This window comes from Paroedura picta, chromosome 16 (assembly GCF_049243985.1).
Source record: "Paroedura picta isolate Pp20150507F chromosome 16, Ppicta_v3.0, whole genome shotgun sequence".
Lineage (NCBI taxonomy): Eukaryota > Metazoa > Chordata > Lepidosauria > Squamata > Gekkonidae > Paroedura > Paroedura picta.
This window is the reverse complement of record NC_135384.1, coordinates 7,024,133-7,042,547: the sequence shown is the minus strand read 5'-3', so window position 1 is coordinate 7,042,547 and position 18,415 is coordinate 7,024,133. Positions and strand designations below refer to the sequence as shown.

The following is an 18,415-nucleotide window of genomic DNA, read 5'->3' as shown; positions in this document are numbered from 1 at the left end:
CTAAAGAGGCTTAGAATCTCTTGCCTCGTTTTACTACCGTACTGGAAGGGTTAAACAGGGTCAAACAAAGGGACGACGGATTAAAACTTAGGGCACAGGGCTATCTTAAGCTCTCGTATCGCTTTGGAACTTTATTCTGTCTACTGATTCGAGTACTAATTCCATAGTGAGTTCACAGATAAGGCTAAGCTGCAGGTTTTTGAAATGGGAAAAAGGAAATGGCAAAACTAACTGGAAATCAATAGGCAATTATGAAAGTAGAATGCCAATAGTGGGGGTTTGGGGCTATCCAGTGTGTTGTGCTGAGTGTCACACATATGACTGCCAACTGGACAGAGAGAGGGTGTATGCTCTGTGCAAGGTGTTCTTGGTTCTCAAAGAATGAGTTTGTACTTTTGAGGTCAAGGTGGCTGACCTGGAGGAGCAGAGATTGTCAAGGGCATAGATAATTCTCCGGGGCTTGGTTCAAATGGATCGCCATGTTGGTAGGAAGTAGCACAATAAAATCAGTGTCCAGGAGCACCTTTACGACCAACCAAGATTTATTCAAGGTGTGGGCTTTCGAGGGCAAGCACTCTTCCTCAGACAGGGGCTTGTTAGTTGTGCTCCCATCCAGTTTTGCCAGCCCTGTCAAAAGAGTATGGGGATCACGATGAAACAGGGTACTGTGCTGGCGATAAAGGGGATGTGTCCTCAGAAAGGGCCCCTTCGGTTGGTGAACAGATATTCTTTTGCACCAAGAAAGCATCCTTTGCCAGGGAAGGAGGAAGTCTTTTGGTAGTCGGTGATTCAGTCCTTAGGCATGTAGCTAGATGGGTTTAGGGCCTGCATGGTGATTTACCTGCCTGGTGGAAAGGTACTGGACGTTATCCATGATGTAGATAGGCTGATCGATAAGGCCAGGTAGGAGCTAGTGGTTGTGGTACATGTTGGCACTGATGCCGTGGGGGAAACATAGCTGTGTAATCCAGGAGGAGAATTTTAGTCTGCTAAGCAGGAGGACCAGGACCTCCAAGGTCCCTTCTAACTCTATGATTCTAGGAGTCATTGACAGAGACAAGGAACTATGATCCCCCCCCAGTCTTATATAGGTCTGGGGGGTTCAGGCAGGAACAGGGGTTCACATAGGCGGAGGGAGGCCTTTGATAGTTTAGGCACGGATTCTTGAGACATCTCCTTCCTCGGAGGGGGCACATTCCGCAGCTGGCTGTTTTGTCGCCTCTCTGTGAACCAAGGACACTAGTAGATAAGACTGAGTTCCCAGTGCGGGGAATGGGCATATACATTTGTGGGTTGTAAATTACAGATGAAAGGGACCCAAGCATACAAGGGTGGGGGGGTGGGAAGTTGGGCTGACCCAACTAAGCCCTAAGGCACCTTCCAGAGCCACCCTGGAGATGGGACGTGACATCTATGGGTGTTAGCCAGGAATGATAAATAGAGCTCCATGGTGGGAGAAAAAATACCTGTTTATCAAAAGTGTGTGTGACTGAATGGCCATCTGCTTTATGCCCTGCCTGTGAAACCTTGAAGGTCATCTCTCTGATTTCTTTGGAGATCAGTTAAGGCAAAACACATTGTCTGCTTGCTCTGTGGCTCCTTTTTCGTTCCTGTGTCTAAAATGCTGGTGCCGAGTCCAAGGTGCGTGTGGTTATTTGGGGGGGGGGGTCCTGCTTTTTCCCAAAGGTCAGGTGAGGTAAGGATCTGAGGCGGAGCTTGAGGTGAGTGGCGTGCTAGCGGATTTGCAGATGACTACCCTCTGACGGTCTGCAAAATGGTTCACAGTAATGTGTTGAGCTTGCTTTCAGCTCATTTATGCACGTCTACATGATTCCGGGAAACAGAGTGGGGTGAAAATCAGAGGCAGCTTCAAACAGTGCTGTCTAAACAATACCAGGATTTCCCTGATAGCTTCTGCGGTTGAGGGAAAAAAAGATCCCCTGGAGCAGGGGTAGTCAAACTGCGGCCCTCCAGATGTCCATGGACTACAATTCCCAGGAGCCCCTGCCATGCTGGCAGGGGGCTCCTGGGAATTGTAGTCCATGGACATCTGGAGGGCCGCAGTTTGACTACCCCTGCCCTAGACAGATGGGTGACGGCAGCTTTGTGATTTGGGTTGGGCAAGAGGCCCTGAATTGCAATAGCAAAGGGTGTGAGGCTTTCGTGAATCACCACTCGCTATCTGCTCTCTGAAGAAGTGCGCGGGGACCCTCAAAAGTTCCCACCCTGCCCCAAATACTGTTAGTATTTATGGTGCCACGGCTGAAGCGCTGGGGCTGGTTTTAAGCTGTCCCTTGCCAGCAGGGGGCAATGTTGCACTTTGTTCCTGGTCTGGCCTGAGATGTTTGGCACAAGCAAAGCATCGCCAGGACTCCCAGCCATACAGCAAGGTGCTTGGGGTGGAGTGCCGCTTCCCCAAAGAGAATGCTTTCTGTGCGAGTCTGCCTCCCAATTTAGAAAGGTACTCTTCCCCCCCCCCTCCCCTTTCCTTTTTTCATTTGTTCGCTACGGCTTCTCACACGTTCACCCAGTTCTGTGATTCTGTGTCTGGGGATATTTGCTGCCTTTCATCCCTTCTGCACCTCCGCAAGGTAGCAACCTGGGTGGGCAAGAGGAAGGAGACGATTGTGAAACACGATGCTTCAGATCACCGGGCAAGGAAAGAGCCGAATGTGGGGGTAAAGTTGTTCTATAAACGCTGTTCTAGTGAGAAAGTCGCCCCGCTTTCCTCGGAGAGTAGCTCACTAATGATCCCAACGTGGGGCTGCACGAGAAGATGGAAGATGGAAGCAAGAGTTGCACTGGACTATAGCTGTGGCTCGTTGACATCTTTGCAGGGGCGCATTCCTTCCCTCCTGCCCTGTTGTGAGTTCTCACGGGGCCTATTGTGTCATAAAAAGGGGTTCGTGGCTTAGGAGGAACCGAAGGAAGCGGGTGCCCGCCCTCGGAGCATGTGGCACATTGGGGAGGAATCTCGCACATGCACCAGCTCTGAAAGGGGCAGGGTGCCATCTCTTTGAAGTTTGTATGCTAGAAAGAAAATGTTTGCAAGCACAGTCCCTATTCTGGGTCCGCACAGATGATATGGATGAACAACAGTTACAGATAAGTGCAACTGTTTTCCATCCCCGAAGAAGCCAGTTTTGGATCATAGCCTTTTTTCCCCCCTCCCACCTTTGCTGCACTCCCATGCTGGGTAAAAGGGGCATCCTTGACCTTTCCCCTGTTTAGCATTTCCTCCTCCCTTTCCGGTAGAATCTGGAACTCAAGACACCGTCCTCGTTCTTTTTCTCTCTCCATTCCCAGACTTTTAATCCGATCTAGATTTCTGTTCTCACCCTGAAATGCAAGAGGCTGAGATTTCACCGATCGTGAGCAAAAGGGTCTCTCATCACTGATTATAGTCACAAACATAACTTGTAAGGTGGGCTGGTGCAACCTTGCAGGCAAACGTAATGGCAAAATCCAGCCGCTCACCGAATGCTGTGGTAGTTCCTTGCTCTGCCCGCCAGGAGGCGCTCACTTATCGTATTCAAAACGAGGTCACTGCAGGATGGCATTCCTTTGGAAACCGAGAGGGGGATTCTTGGTAGCTTTCAGCCATGGCTCTTAATTCATTTTGCTGGGTGTAGAGAGGAGGAAGGAAGGCGGAGCTGGCCGGTGTGATTATAGAGCAAGATTTCAGAACTGACAGTGGTGTCCCGTTCTCTCTCCCCCTCCCCCCAGCGTCCCTACTGATTATCACAAGCTCCTTACAACCATATTTACAGCATCCTTTCCGCAGGGGGATTAGGGTCGGGTCAGCGCTAACTGGCTTGGGGTTAAACCTCCACGAAGGAAGAAGTCAGGAGAGCAGTTACATAACCCTCCCCTTTCCTCCTCCTTCCCAGCCCTCCTGGTTGTTCCAGCCTCGTAGGGGTCCCGAAATGGGTCAGAAGATGAGGCTTGGGAGGGGAAGAAAACTGATGCTCCTGGTCTTGTAACACCGAGATTGTCGTCTTGTTTTGTTTTTTCTCAGAAGCCTGCTCTCTCCTCCCTCCCCTCATGCAGCAGAATGAGATCATGAATCCCTGAGACGGTGGAATGAGATGGGCTGCTCCCAGCTTGTGCTTGGAGATGCACGGCCATTTTTCCCCCAATACTTTTCAAAGAAGAAAAGGAACGGAAGCAGGATAATACGAAATTTCCGCTCTGCTAAATTTTTCGGGTCGATAATACGAAATTTCAGCTCTGCTAAATTTCTCCCTTGGGGACGAACAGTGGCGCCTTGAACACCGTCAATCTGTTCCAGTAGAAACTTTTGTTAGCCTCTAAATTCCCTGGATTCATTTTGCTTCTCCAAACTAATGTGGCCACCCGTCTAGGATTCTGTAGGGTTCGCCCGGGTGATCTCCCTTTCTGACAATCTGGCTACCACCCCATTCTGTTGTTTGTGTCGATTCAGCTGTGATCTTTACACATTCAACAGCTGGGCAAGGTAGAAATTCAGCCCGTAAAGACACTCCACCTCTCCTGGGTGCACAGGTGCTGCATCGTGAACCGGTTTAAACTTTCTCAGTATGTGTATGCGCATCGTGCCATCTCTCTGCTAGGAAAAGCTTCCCCTGTTAAATATCTGGGGCTTATAATCCCTTGAGAGCGCTGAGATCTTTGCAAAGACATCTGCTCAAGGCCCCCGGCCTGAAAGAGGTGAAAATAACATCACCCACAGAAGACTGGGGAGGAGGGAGAAGAGACGGAAGATCGGCTCCAGCCAAATCCACCCCCCATTTGGGATTTTCGTCGGGGCATGAGTTACGGTGTCCAGAATGTTTTCAAATTTTAATCTTGGTATAGGTTTGAATGCTGCTACCTGCCCTGAGCATTTGGGAGGATGGGAGGCAAATAAAATATTATTATTATAAAAGTGCAGTAAAAAAGAGCAAACTGGCAGCCTCCAGGGAAGCCAGGGCTGGACTCCCTACGTGATCAGGGAGGAGCTGGAAGTTTTCTGTCTTTCTTGGAGACTTTGGAGGAAGAAAACCCGGCTGGCTGGAGCAGAGCTTCAGAGCAAGGACTGGATAGGTACCACATCTTTTGTTAAATGGCTTTACAGGGATCCAAGGAAGGTTGTTAGCAAAGGGTCCCCCTGCCCCGTCCTTTTGGTAAAGGTTAAAATGTCAAGAACTGGACAGTCGAAGCGTTTCAGGGCATGGAAGCTAAAATAAGAGCGAAAGGGATAGCTGGAGGGGCCATTTGGCAAGCCAAGATCAGAGGCAATGTCTCTTTGCAAAAGTCACCCACTTCCCCCCCCCCCCCCCTTTGAACAAGTTCCTGTACCGTTAATAGCTGTGTGTTGAGCAAAATTCACACGGGGATCTTCCCCGGTCTGTCAAAGCAAGATGCAGGAAACATTTTGCCCGGGGAACGGTTTGGGACCACTCTCAGCATCTTGTGCTGCCACAATAAATCCTGGCACTTGAGCATGAAGGAGAACTCCCATCTTCAAAAGCGAAGCCAAACGGTGCTCTGAAAATCTCGCTTGTTATACAGGAGTTGCTTGAAAAGTGCATGGCTGTCAGGGGCTGTGCAGTGTGGCATGCTTGTCGTTCTGGCCCCAAACCACGACTCGGGCAACCAGGATGGGCATTTCAGAAAGGCCACCGTAGGGCTATAAATCCTGCAGCACAATGACGGGCACCGCGCTGTTTTGGGAAGATTGCTGATAGCATTTTACTGCCATGTTTCTTCCCCCTCCCCCATTGGCAGAGTGCATGGTATGCACCTTTTAACTTCTCTTTGCAGTTTCTGGATCCTTCTCCAGCTCACCAGATTTGCCCCTCGCTTCTCCCCTGGGGAGTTGCTTGGCATACAACGTCTCTGTGCAGTTGGTTATACACACAATACCCTTTATTGAAAAACAGACAAGTACATAAACTTTTAACATTGCTTCCCCCTTTAGTAAATTAGCCCCTGCCACCCGCTCCCCAGAAAGTAACCCTGTTAAAGAAACAAGAAACCTAGAGGAAGAAAAGAAGAAAGCAACAGAAACGCAGCAAAACCCCACCTGTAGAAGTTATAGGGTCAACTTCCTATAGGTTTTCCCTGGCCTTTCCCCCTCCAAAAATCGAAAGGGGGGGGGGGAATTTGCTGGATGGCTTTGAAATGCATCCTTGGAGTAGGAATTGACAATGGAAGAATGGACTCTTTCGTGAACAGCACAATCATAAAACAGTTAGCTATTGCAGTGTGTGCGGCCAGGAGCATAAAATCATGTAGGGCTACAATCCCCAAACTGGCCCCATTGATCATGTGGGATGGGGTTTTAAGGAAACCTGGTTAATGGGTGTCAAGTTGACCGAGAGTCTTATTCACAGCAAAAGGGGCATTTGCACCAATGGAAACTCGGTTCTATACCAGTTTTGCTGTCATGGGTTTTCCCGGAGGATTTGGGGGCAAAGTTCCCCCATTGCAACTCAGCAAGGCTAAGAGCAGAGAGAAGTGGCTGAAGGTGACTGTCATGAGGATTCGAACCTGGTTCTCTGTTGTCAAAATTCAGCACCCTGTCCCTTTCCTTCATTTTTGCATTCCCTCCTTTCCCTCTTTTCTGTCCCTCCTCTGCCTGTTTCCCAGTATGCCCGCTTTAGAACGGCTGAGCCTGCAGCTTTTACACCTGCTTAAAAATCCTGGGAAAGTTTCTTTTTTAAAAAAAAATGATGGGCAGGGGAGCTACTCTCAAACTCTGTGTGCATGTGCGGGGGGGGGCTTGCTGGGGGGCACACACTTGTTTTATCATACTTATATGGTTTTGTTTTAATTTGCACACTTACAGGCATTCATGTACATACAAAGATGGGCGGGTGGGTTAGAGTCCCCCTCCCCCCATCCAGCACACACCCATGCACGCGTTTTGCTCCATCTCTCCGCTCGCTCGGCCGCGTCCCCTATTTTTTCTTGGGCTCGTACTGGATGAGCTTCATTATTGCTTCGTTCTTCATCACCCCTGAAATAAATTCCTGCTCGGCAATTTTATCTGCAACAGAAAGGAGAGGAGAGAAGGGCGGATGGGAGGACGTGGTCGAACAGACGGAAGAAGCCCCTAGAGCCAGTTTGGTGTAGTGGTTAGGAGTGCGGACTTCTAATCTGGAGAGCCGGGTTTGAGTCCCTGTTCCCCCGCATGCAGCCAGCTGGGTGACCTTGGGCTCGCCACAGCATTGATAAAGCTGTCCTGACCGAGCAGGAATATCAGGGCTCTCTCAGCCTCTCCCACCTCACAGGGTGTCTGTTGTGGGGAGAGGAAAGGGAAGGCAATTGCAAGCTGCTTTGAGCCTCCTTTGGGTAGAAAAAAATATATAAGAACCAACTCTTCTTCTAGATCAGGGGTGGCCAAACTGGCTCTCCCTTATATCCTACTTGTCTATCAGAAGGTGTTTCAAAGCTGTTTACCATTGCCTTCCCCTCCTTTTCCCACAGCAGACCCCCTGTGAGAAGGGTGCAAACATGCAGAATATGGTTGAGAAGCAAAACCATATGCATGCACATTGGGCCCCCTCCCCTTCTTCCATTCTACTCCAGCCCTGTGATATCCCGCTCCCCCCCCCAAAAAAAAAGATCTGCAAGCCCATAGCAGAGTTTTTGAGTAAATAAAGCCCTGCTTACCCTTCTACGTAGTGGAGGAGTTCTGTGTGACTCAAAAGCCTACTCCTTCTAATGCTAATCAAGGCTGAACCTATCGGTAGGGACGCAGCTAAACCCACCTATCTTCTAAAATGCATTCAGGTTTGCAAAGGCAGTAGCCTATGAAGATGTGACCAAGATGGTTTGTTTTCTGATTATCGCCTGGAATGATAAAGGGGGCAAGTCCGGCTTGCTGCTGGTTCGTGTGTTCCTGGGGGGCCAAACGCCATCACTGAGTAAAGTATTAAGGGAATCGAGGGAGACGCATAGGAGAGTGCGTTGTCAAGGCGACGGGAGGGAGGGGAAATCAGTTCACCTGTCTCTCCCTTCTTGAAATACGTCCACAGCTTGTCGGCCCGTTTCTGCGGGGTGTTTTCGTCTTCAGGCAGGCTCTTCTGCTCTTCTGGGGGGATCATCTTAAATATGGCCTGGCAGGATTGAGAAAAACAGGCGTTCAGGGGCAGATACAAATGAGGCGACAACGGGAGGTTTGAATAAGTTCGTCTTCCCAGCTTCATCCCCTCCCATTTTCTCGCCCATCTCCTGGGTCATATTTTTTTCAAATGCACATTGTGCCCAGGTTGCTGTCTGACGCTTTCCAGGACCTGATTTTTTTGTACTACAAAGGCTTGTGGAAGAAAGGGGGACTGCAACTTCACCCCTGCCCTGCCAGCTGGGTGCTTGAGCCCACCAGACAGCTAACCCACGATTGTGGGAACAATCATCCATTTATCTGGCCGTTTATTGATTGATTGATCCGCTCCCAAACATCCTGGATTTCTGGAGCGTTCAGCAACCCACAACAGACATTTTACGGCAGCATCGTTGCTGTTTGACTTGCTTGAAGCCTAGAATTAATTTTATCTGTTAATTTTAATGTTATCTGTTGCAATTGTGCATTTTATAATTTTTGCACACCGCCCTGAGCCAGCTCACGGGGGGGGGGGGGGGCGGTCTAATAAACCAAACTTAAATGATTTTAAAGTCCATCCCCACCCACCCCTATAAACACAGGAGTGCCGCTCGTCGGTGAAAGATCAGCTGTAAGAAAGTGGTCAGGAAGGACAGCAGCCGAAAATGCTCCCAGATACTGGGAGGGAAGCATTGGGGTTACTGGAAGGCCTGGGAGGCAGGATAGTTGTACTCTGCAATATGCTTTTTGAATTAATGGGTATACCCAGTGACGCCACACCGTTGTTTATTTTACGTATTTACAGCATTTGTTAGCTACTTCCTCCTTTATGGAACTCAAGGCAGCTTGGAGTACAAAGAAACTGTTCTGAAACACAATAAGAGCAAAGAACTGTAAACTAAATCAATCACTCTGCCGTCCCTAAATAAAACATCTTCTGCCTGAAAAACGACAGGGAGGAGGCCAGGCCCACCTCCGTGGGAGGCTTCTCCATAATCATGGGGCTGCCACCAAAAAGGCCCGCTCTCCCGTATCCATCAAATGAACGGCCACAGTCAGGAGGACATCTCCCTGCCATCTTCGTTCTTGGGCAGGAACGTATGGGAGAAAACAGTCTTGAGATACTTGAATTGGGCTCGGAAATATATCAGTAGCCAGAGTAATTGTTATAGCACTGGGAACACATGCTCCTAATAACTGGCCTTTACCAGCAGTCTAGCCACAGCATTCTGCGCTCACTGCAGCTTCTGAATTCTTCAAAGGTAGCCCCAAGTAGAGTGCATTGCAGTAGTCCAATCTAGGTGTAGCTAAGCCTCAATCTGACTGAATCAGAGATGGATGCCCTTGATGCAGCAGCCAAAGTTGAGCAAACATTCTTTGAGCCACCTGATAATCTAAGGCAGGTGTAGTCAAACTGCGACCTTCCAGATGTCCATGGACTACAATTCCCAGGAGCCCCCTGCATTCGCTGGCAGGGGCTCCTGGGAATTGTAGTCCACGGACATCTGGAGGGCCGCAGTTTGACTACCCTGATCTAAGGTGACTGCTCTCCCAAGCTGGGAACCTGGCTTTTCACGGGAAGATGGCTCCACCAAGGGCCAGAGAGATCTGGTCCCCGGCTGGTCTTTCTACTCACTGTCCTGTCCTGTCCTGCCAGAAGCATCGTCAATACATTACGATATCTGCTGTTTTATTCTCAACCTTTCCTTATAATCCCCAGTATGCAGTTTGCTTTCTTTGCAATTGCCACAGCTGGGTGAACATTTTCGTTGAGGTCTCCACTACGACCCGAAGAGCTCTTTCTGTCTTGGGCTCCGGCAGTTCAGAATCCATCAGCAATCTATCTCTATATATATATATTTCTCTTTTTTTGGGGGGGGTTGTTCCAATGTACAGCACTTGTCAACATTTACCACATTCATGCCCATTCACCCAATTAGAATAGACCATCATGTACCTCTTCACAACCTACTTTGGGATTTTTGGGGGGGCCGCCCTAAATAATTTGGTATCCTCTGCAAACTTGGCCACTACACTGCTCAGTTCCAGTTCCAAAACATTTACGATTAAATTAAATAGCACTTGCTCCAAACCACTGAATGCTTGCAGAGGGAGGGGGTGGAAGGGTGATGGAGATTATCCTCTTTCAACGAAGCTGCCGGTTTGTTCTTCCCTGTCTGGGGACGATTTCTTACTCCCATCCTGCCCTCTTGTGCATACTGGATACCCCTGAAGCTGCAGGGACAGGCTCCGCCAGGGCCATCCGTTCTCCCCTTCCACTTGGGGCCAACATTTTAAAGTGCAAATTTCAGAGTGCAAATGACAGTTCCCATTCTCCGGCTGTCGATTTAACATACAGGCGTCCCCCTTCCCTGCTAAAATGGGAATACTAAGAACCTGTATCGTAGATCTGTGCAAATGAAGACAGTTATAAATTATTTTGTATCCGAAAGGATTTACAGGCATCCTTGCTATTTCAGCTCCGCTGCCTTAAGGATTTAAACAGGATGCAAAGTTAATCCACAGTGGAACCGGGGATGTGTGAGAGACTCATCCACTCATTCTTTAAAAGGAAAAGTTTCTAGTCCCCGTTTTACAGAAAATATTTCAGCTCTGGAGCTAGGAAACCGCTCCTTCTAAGAATCAGAGGCTCTGGTTTATTTGCCCTGCTGGAAGCTGTTCCCCCAAAATCTCCCATGAAGCCACCGTATTGCCAGTCTTCCCTGACTTTCTCTCCTTCCGTGCCATCTGCCACGCCAGTCCTTTGATCAACAGAGGGAGGAATAGATTATGCATAATAAGACATCTGTCCCTTCCCTGGGCATTTCATTCCCCTCATTTAATTTACAGTTTTCAATTCCCTCACTTCGTCCCGCCTCCAATTGCTCTCTGACATTGGCCTGACAGCCGCTGCTATTCCCACCGTTCCAAACTGGTGCGAAGGCCAAAAAGACTGGGACCAGCTAATGGCATCGCCCAGATTGCCCCGGGAAGCCAACCTGTGGGATGTTAAACACCGATACGCATTCCAAGGGACAAACTTCACCCCACGTGCCCAGAATGTAGCTTCTCCTGCAGCGTCTGAGGGAAGATTAGCGGAGCGCATTAATGGGATGGTTGGGGTGTCCACAGGCTATCCAGGGAGGTGTGAACAAGCAACATTTTGAGACCTCTAGTTGGAAAAACAGGATAATCCGCAACATTACGATTTTGTAGTCTGGCAAATGTGAGGGGAACTAAATGGCAGGTGCGTGATAATATGTTAGTTTTACAAGCTGGGAAGGGTAAAAATGACAATCTTGTGGGAATCAGCGTAGGATCTGAAGGCAAGAAATTTTACTGACTGTGGCCTCTGAGAATCTTCTGTTTCAGACTTCTGTCTGATTCTAGCCTTTTCGGTCCTGGCCCCTACCTGGTGGAATGAGCTCCCGGGTGAGCTGCGGGCCCTGCAGGATTTACCAGCTTTCCGCAGGGCCTGCAAGACGGAGCTCTTCCACCAGGTTTTTGGTTGAGGCCGGGGTCAGCAAATGAGTGCCAGCATTCTCCCCCCCCCCCCAGACCTGGTAAATTAGATCTCCTCCCCACCCTCCCTGCCACTCTGTTAGCAGGGGATAGGAATAATGAGAGCTTCCGCCATGTTGGGATTGTTTTTAAAGTCTTTTAATGGGTATTTTAATGGGGATAAGACTATTGTGACCTGCCACAAGCCTACGGGGAGTGGCGGGAAATAAATCTAATTCATATTAATAAAGGAGTACAAAGAGCTATGTGTCATGGGTGGCTCTGAAAGGCTTTCTGTCTCTCCATAGCGTGAAATACATGTTCAATTTATGCCAGCTTGGTGTAGTGGTTAGGAGTGCGGACTTCTAATCTGACGAGTTGAGTTTGATTCCCCTCTCCCCTACATGCAGCCAGCTGGGTGACCTTGGGCTTGCCATAGCCTTGATAAAGCTATTCTGAGCGAGTAGGAATCTCAGGGCTCCCTCAGACTCACCTCCCTCACAGGGTGTCTGTTGTGGGGAGAGGGAAGGGAAGATGACTATAAGCCGCTTTGAGACTCCTTCGGGTAGAGAAAAGCAGCATATAAGAACCAACTCTTCTTCTTCAGTAATATCAGAGCTCTCTCAGCTACCTTACCTCACAGGGGGTCTGTTGTGGGGAGAGGAAAAGGAAGGCGACTGTAAGCTGCTTTGAGACTCCTTTGGGTAAAGAAAAGCGGCATATAAGAATCAACTCTTCTTCTTCACACTGCAGTTATAGACTTGGGGCGGAGAAAGGTGGCAAACCGAAGTACGGTGAATTGGGGGAAGGAGATGGCTGAATAGTAAACAGGGGTCAAGGTGTTCTGGCAGGTACAGGGTTGCCAATTCTGGACTGGGAAATTCCTGGAGATTTGGGGACAGTGGGGGAGAAGGAGAGGTGGGGCTCAGAAGTATAATGCCATCAAGGCCGCCATTTTCTCCAGGCTAACTGATCCGTGTTGTCAGGAGACCAGTTGTCAGTCCAGGCGATATCTAGGCACCACCTGGGGGCTGCCAACCCTAGCACAGGTGAGAATCCCTACGAATTCCAGAAACAAGGAGGCCTCATATCTCAAGGGCAGAACCATCCCAGGATTCCTGGCTTCTCCTGAAGAGGCCAGTGGCTTCTGCCATCTTTATACCACTGGTCTTCTGCATTTCTTGTATCGAGAACAGACATATTCTTCATTCCTTGCCCATGTCTCTAATCCTAAACCCCAGAATGCTTTTCTGCTTCTCACCACCCTTATCAAAAAGTCAGAGGAAGCTACTCCTCCCAATGTCCACAGTTGAAACAAGGCAAATGCTGTTCTGAGAAGGTCAGGGATTTAACCTTGCCTAATCCTGCCTTAATCTTGGATTGCTGTGTCCTTCTTCCACGGCCCGTGGTGAATCCATTGGGAGGGGAGGCTAGAAGTGAGAATCGGGAGGAAGGCCAGCAGTAAGGAACAATGGCTGTCAAAAACATGGAGACGTAAGGCCCGACTTTGATGGTCACCCCAGATATCTTCCAACCACTGCTATTGCTTCTAGAGTTGCTTCAAACCACATAACCTTCTTGAAGAGGAATTTCTTCCCATTCGCATAGGAACAACCATTCAAGTCCTGTCTATGTTCCCAGGTCCAACGAGTATCACACTGGGTGGGTTGTAGGGTTGCCAACTCCAGGAGATTTGGAGGGGTGGAGCCTGGAGAGGGAGGAGTTTGAGGAGGAGGAGAACCCAGAAGATTATATTGCCATAGAGCAGGGGTGGCCAAACGGTGGCTCTGCAGATGTCCGGGGACTACAATTCCCATGAGCCCCTGCCAGCAGCATGGCTCATGGGAATTGTAACACATGGACATTGGGAGAGCCACATTTTGGCCACCCACAGAGTCTACCATCTAAAGCAGCCATTTTCTCTTGGGGAACTTAGTTATATGATTTGGAGATCTCCCTGGTAGGAGAGAATTATTTAACCTGTGCATCCCAACATTGTCAAGATTTCCCCAAGATTAGCATTCCCAGGTTTCTTGGAAGGAAGGCACTCACCCTTCAGATCAGTCAAGATTTGTACCAGGACAGAACTGGTTCGACTTGTTAGTCATTTGTTAGGTGTTCGATCTGTATGGGTTTTTATTGTAATTTATTTTATTTTATTTTTTTGCTCCCAGGAAGGAACCGGTTGGGGATAGCTGAGGCCAAGGAGCTAAAATTAGGAGCGGATTTAGACTTGTTTACTGCTGTGCCAATCCAGTTCATCCCATTAAACGAGCATAACTGGATTTCCCCCATTGGGCAAGGCTAATTCCATTTGGGTACAATTAAAAGCCTCCGCGTCAAGTTAATCCGTTGTCATCCTGTCACCTCGAGGTGGGTCAAGAGAGAACGACATGCCCCAACCGTTTACCCCCCCCCCTTATAATTAGCAAACTTTGGATGGGTTGTGTCACCTGCTGAAGGAGGGAATGGTTTCTCTAACAAAATGGCTGGTTCCGATCCAGAGAAGGGGTGACCGGCAAAGAGACCTCAGGCCCATGGGCCTTGAGAAGATGGAGGAAAGGCCTGAAATCGGAGCAGAAATTCAGTTCCCATCTACAAAAGCAGATAGACAGAACGCTGAATATGAGGGACTGCTGGCCCTTGATGCCGGGACAGTTGGGTCTCAAGTGGTTTCCGGGGATACAAATATCCAACATGGATTATCCAGAGGCCTCTCCAGTGAGGCCATAGAGTTCATGTTGTCATTAGGGGCACAGTCCCTCTTGAGTCCCAGAACTGCAAGGAAGCTCAGATTCAACCCAGACAATACAGCAGTGGCCAAGCGCAGGGCCCAGATCTCTCCTACGTTCCTCATGCCTTCCAGGTCCCTGCCATAAAGCAGCACCTCCCCGCGTCCTCATGCATTCACTCACCGAGATGATCTCAAGAACCTCGTTCTTACTGATCTCTCCGTTGCGGTCGACGTCGAAGAGGGAGAAGGCCCATTCGAGCTTGAGGTCGGTCTTTCCGGACGACGTGAGGTGGAGGGCAATTATGTACTCCCGGAAGTCAAGGGTCCCATCGTCGTTGGTGTCAAAGCTCCGGAAGACGTGCCGGGCATACACTTTGGGGTCAGAGTTGGGGAAGAAGTTGGCATAAATCTTCTCGAACTCCGCCCGGGTGATACGCCCGTCGGGGCACTGCTTTTGAAAGCTCTCGTACCATTTACACAATTCGTCCTCCGTATACTTTGTGTTCATCTTTAGGTCTTCAAGGATCTCCTTGGACAGGGCCCCGCTCTTACTGTTGCCCATTGTGAGGCTGTATCCACTGCTTGGCCGATGTGTCTAGCTATGCCGTCGTGTCGTGTCCCCTCCAAGCTAGTGGAACGGCAGGCGGCTGGGGCACCTTCTTATATAGACTTCCAGGGATGGGGGAGTAGGGCTAGGACCATTGCGCCTCTTCTTGGCCACACCTGTTGGCGTTGGCTGTGCATGCCACACACACTCACGCACACAGAGAGGCTATTTTGGTTCTGCTGATCACATTTACCACAAGCTCTTTAAAGCAAGGGAAATCGGATTTGAGCATCGCGGCCTCCCTCTGTAGCCACTGCCCTCCTGGCCTCCCTTCCCCTAATGCCAAAGCTCAGCCTCGGCTTCCAACCATGTGCAGGTGATGTACGGAGAGGTGGGGAGATGTCTAGAGGAAAACGTGATATATGAGGATGGAGGGGCTGGCAGACTGTCTCAGCTGTGTGGACACCAGAAAATAGATCCCCTCCCCCTTTTATCCATCATAGAGACCGATGGCTGTATAAATAACAGTACCTGGCCAGACACATAGACAGGTGCATAGCCCATGATCCAGCCAAAGGTGTGCTTGTGTGTGAAAGAGAGAACCAGAACTGATGATTTATGCCATAAATGGTCTCAAGCAGAAGTGGAGAGGCATGCTCCGTATTTATACTGGTCTGGGTTTAGACTCTCAAAGTGAAGCCCTTTAATCCTTCTCCGTCGGCCAATGAGGCTGTGCTCCATCTATCATCTGCTTTAAGGGACAGATTGTCTTTCATTAGGATCAGAAAGAGCTTGGTGTTGTGGTTAAGAGTGGCAGCCTCTAATCTGGAGAACCGGGTTTGATTCCCTACCCCTCCTCCTCCACAGGCAGGCAGTTGGGTGACTTTGGGCCGGTCACAGGTCTCTCAGAGCTCTCTCAGCCCCACTTGCCTCACAAGGTGTCTGTTGTGAGGAGAAGAAGGCAATTGCAAGCTGCTTTGAGACTCCTTCAGGTAGTAAAAAGCAGGCTACAAAAACTTATATGTTTTAGTACACTATTTCTCCATTTTTTAGATGACATTCACTTCTCCGCTTTTATAGACAAATGGACACTTATCTATTCTGTCAGGATTTTGGAAGTCAATTTATTTTGTGTGGGAATGGCTGGTTTATTTTTGCATTGTCTGTTGTTGCTCTAATGCAGATTTTGGGTAAGCACCATGATGCTTTTTAAATTTAAAGTTTTTTTATGTTTGTTATCCAGTATTCTACAAAGACCATTTCCACAATGGGTTATTTCCATGCAGCATTTTGCTACACTGATGCAGCTCTGGGATGCACATTCTTACTCTGCCATAAAGCTTACCGGTTTACCTGGGACCAATTCCTGTCACTTAGCCTAACCTACAGCAGAAGCTTGTTTTGATGACTCAGGACTCAAGACACCTTTATTGGCATAACAAAACACATAAATCAAAAGAGACATGACTAATACACAAAAGCTGAGTTGTTCCATACATAACTCAATTTGTTGTGATGACAGAATGAGGGGAGATGATAGAGGAGACCATGAAAGAAGGATGGGCTGAATACAGCACTTTTGGTGTTATTTGAATCTGATTTATTAAAAAGTTTTACTAAAGCGGTAGGATTTTAGTTTGATGCTTTGTGTGCCGTCCTTACCGTATTTATTAAATATTAAATGGTGCGCTTCTATTTTATGCACAGTGTATTTCTGGAATTTGGTATTCTTCGGCATGCAAGATGTCAGCTCCCTTCTGTAAGAAATGTCTGAATAAATAAAAAGATAATATAAAACAGAGACAGTCAAAGGGAGTGCATGGGATCTGGTAGCCATAACAGTTAAATAAAAGGCCAGGGAGTAGGTGAAGTGATAGGACCAAGAGACCAGTAATCCCCAACATGGCCCACTTGATTGGCTATTGTGGCAAAGAATTATCCTATGGCTGCATTTGGATGTGTGACACAGTTTACTAATTTAACAGAATTAAATTTTGCTTTATATTGCCACTGTCATGATGGAAACTCATAGTCTGAGGAAGAGTCCTTGCCCTCGAAAGCTCACGCCTTAAATAAATCTTTGAAAGTGCTACTGGACTCTGATTTTATTGTGTTACTTGAGACCAACACTGTTTCAACCCATTTGAATCTTACTTTTCCACTAGCGTAGGCTTTTTCAACCAGCGTTTCATGAAACCCTAGGGTTTCTTGACAGTCCTGGAAGGGTTTTCTGAATGGGCGGGAGTTAATTAATATTTTATGTAGTTACCAAACTTGCTAAACATTTGTCAGGTGATATGACCACGTATGGTCTTGTTGACCCTCCCTCCTCCCCAAATGGCCAATGATGGGCCTGGAGGGGGTGGGAAGGGGAGTGGCCCTGGGTGGGCGTGTCCACAGCTCTGCTTCCCACCCCTATTCTGTGCAAATGAGCCACTTCTTGGGTTTCTCAAAACCTGAAGAATGTTTCAGGGGTTTCTCAAGGGTTAAAATGTTGAGAAAGGCTGGCCTAAAGTATCTCTCTCTTCGAATGATAGGGCAAAAATTGAGGCTCTGGAAGTTTCCCAGAGGAGAAATAGCCATCTTGGCTGCCTTTTGATCCCAGGACAATCTTTCCCAGGATAGGGGCTCAAAAGCCTGGTTGGCTTGGCCAAGTCATAAACAAAATGCCAAATGGTGTTTTGGAGGGGTGAGATGTGGAAGTAAATTAAAGGGAATTGGGATTCTTCAGATGTGATGAGAAGGAATGTGTATTGGGGAGGTGAGGAGATTTGCAAGTCTCAATTGTTTCATTGACTTGCAAATTGGTTTTGCTTCCAGTCATCAACGGCTGCAAACCCCAGCTGGCTGAGAATGAGGATTTTAACTCAGAGACCCAAGTATCTCCTGGAAGAAAAATCCCAACATCTTGGCTATCGAGTACCCTTTTCCTTGGCTCTCTGTGTGCTTGCACTCAAAAGCTCACGCCCTGAATAAAGGTGCTACTGCCCTCTTCAAGGATCGCTGCCTTGCTGTGGCAAGGGGGCTTGTGTAGCTCAGTGAAGCTATGAGCTATGCCGTGCAGGGCCACCCAAGACGGACAGGTCATAGCAGAGAGCTCTGACAAAAGGTGATCCACTGGAAAAGGAAATGGCAAACCACTCCAGTATCTTTGCCATGAAAACCCAATGGACAGGTTCAAGGGGAATGGTAGAGGACAGGAAGGTCTGGAGGATCATTGTCCATGGGGTCGCGATGGGTCAGACACGACTTCACACCTAACAACAGCAACAACAACAACAACTGGACTCTGATTTTATTGTGTGTGTAGACATCGCCCTTTGGTGAATCGGACGCATATTTGTATGCTTCCAGCTCCAAGGTGCCATTGGGAAGGCAGTATAGAAATTTAATAAATAATAACCAATAAGAGCATCATGCATGGAAACTCTGCTGGAGGGCCTTTGCATGCAAACTGCCCCTCTTGCTGGGAGGGATCTGGCTGCTAACATTGTGATGAAACGAAGAGTCAAGCACCAGGTTAGTAACATGGCGAGAAATAGCAGGGCCGCAGGTCTGTCTAGCC

At 48.5% G+C, this 18,415-nt stretch overlaps 1 protein-coding gene across 1 annotated transcript; it reads right to left on the bottom strand.

The window, feature by feature from the left end:
- Positions 1–6,591: 6,591 nt before the first annotated feature.
- RCVRN (recoverin) lies at positions 6,592–16,877 on the bottom strand. The gene is made up of 3 exons (XM_077315022.1): positions 14,485–16,877; positions 7,973–8,084; positions 6,592–7,012 (listed from the first exon to the last, which is right to left on the bottom strand). The coding sequence occupies exons 1-3, from the start codon at positions 14,863–14,865 to the stop codon at positions 6,924–6,926; spliced, it is 582 nt and encodes a 193-aa protein (XP_077171137.1). The 5' UTR covers positions 14,866–16,877; the 3' UTR covers positions 6,592–6,923.
- Positions 16,878–18,415: the final 1,538 nt, after the last annotated feature.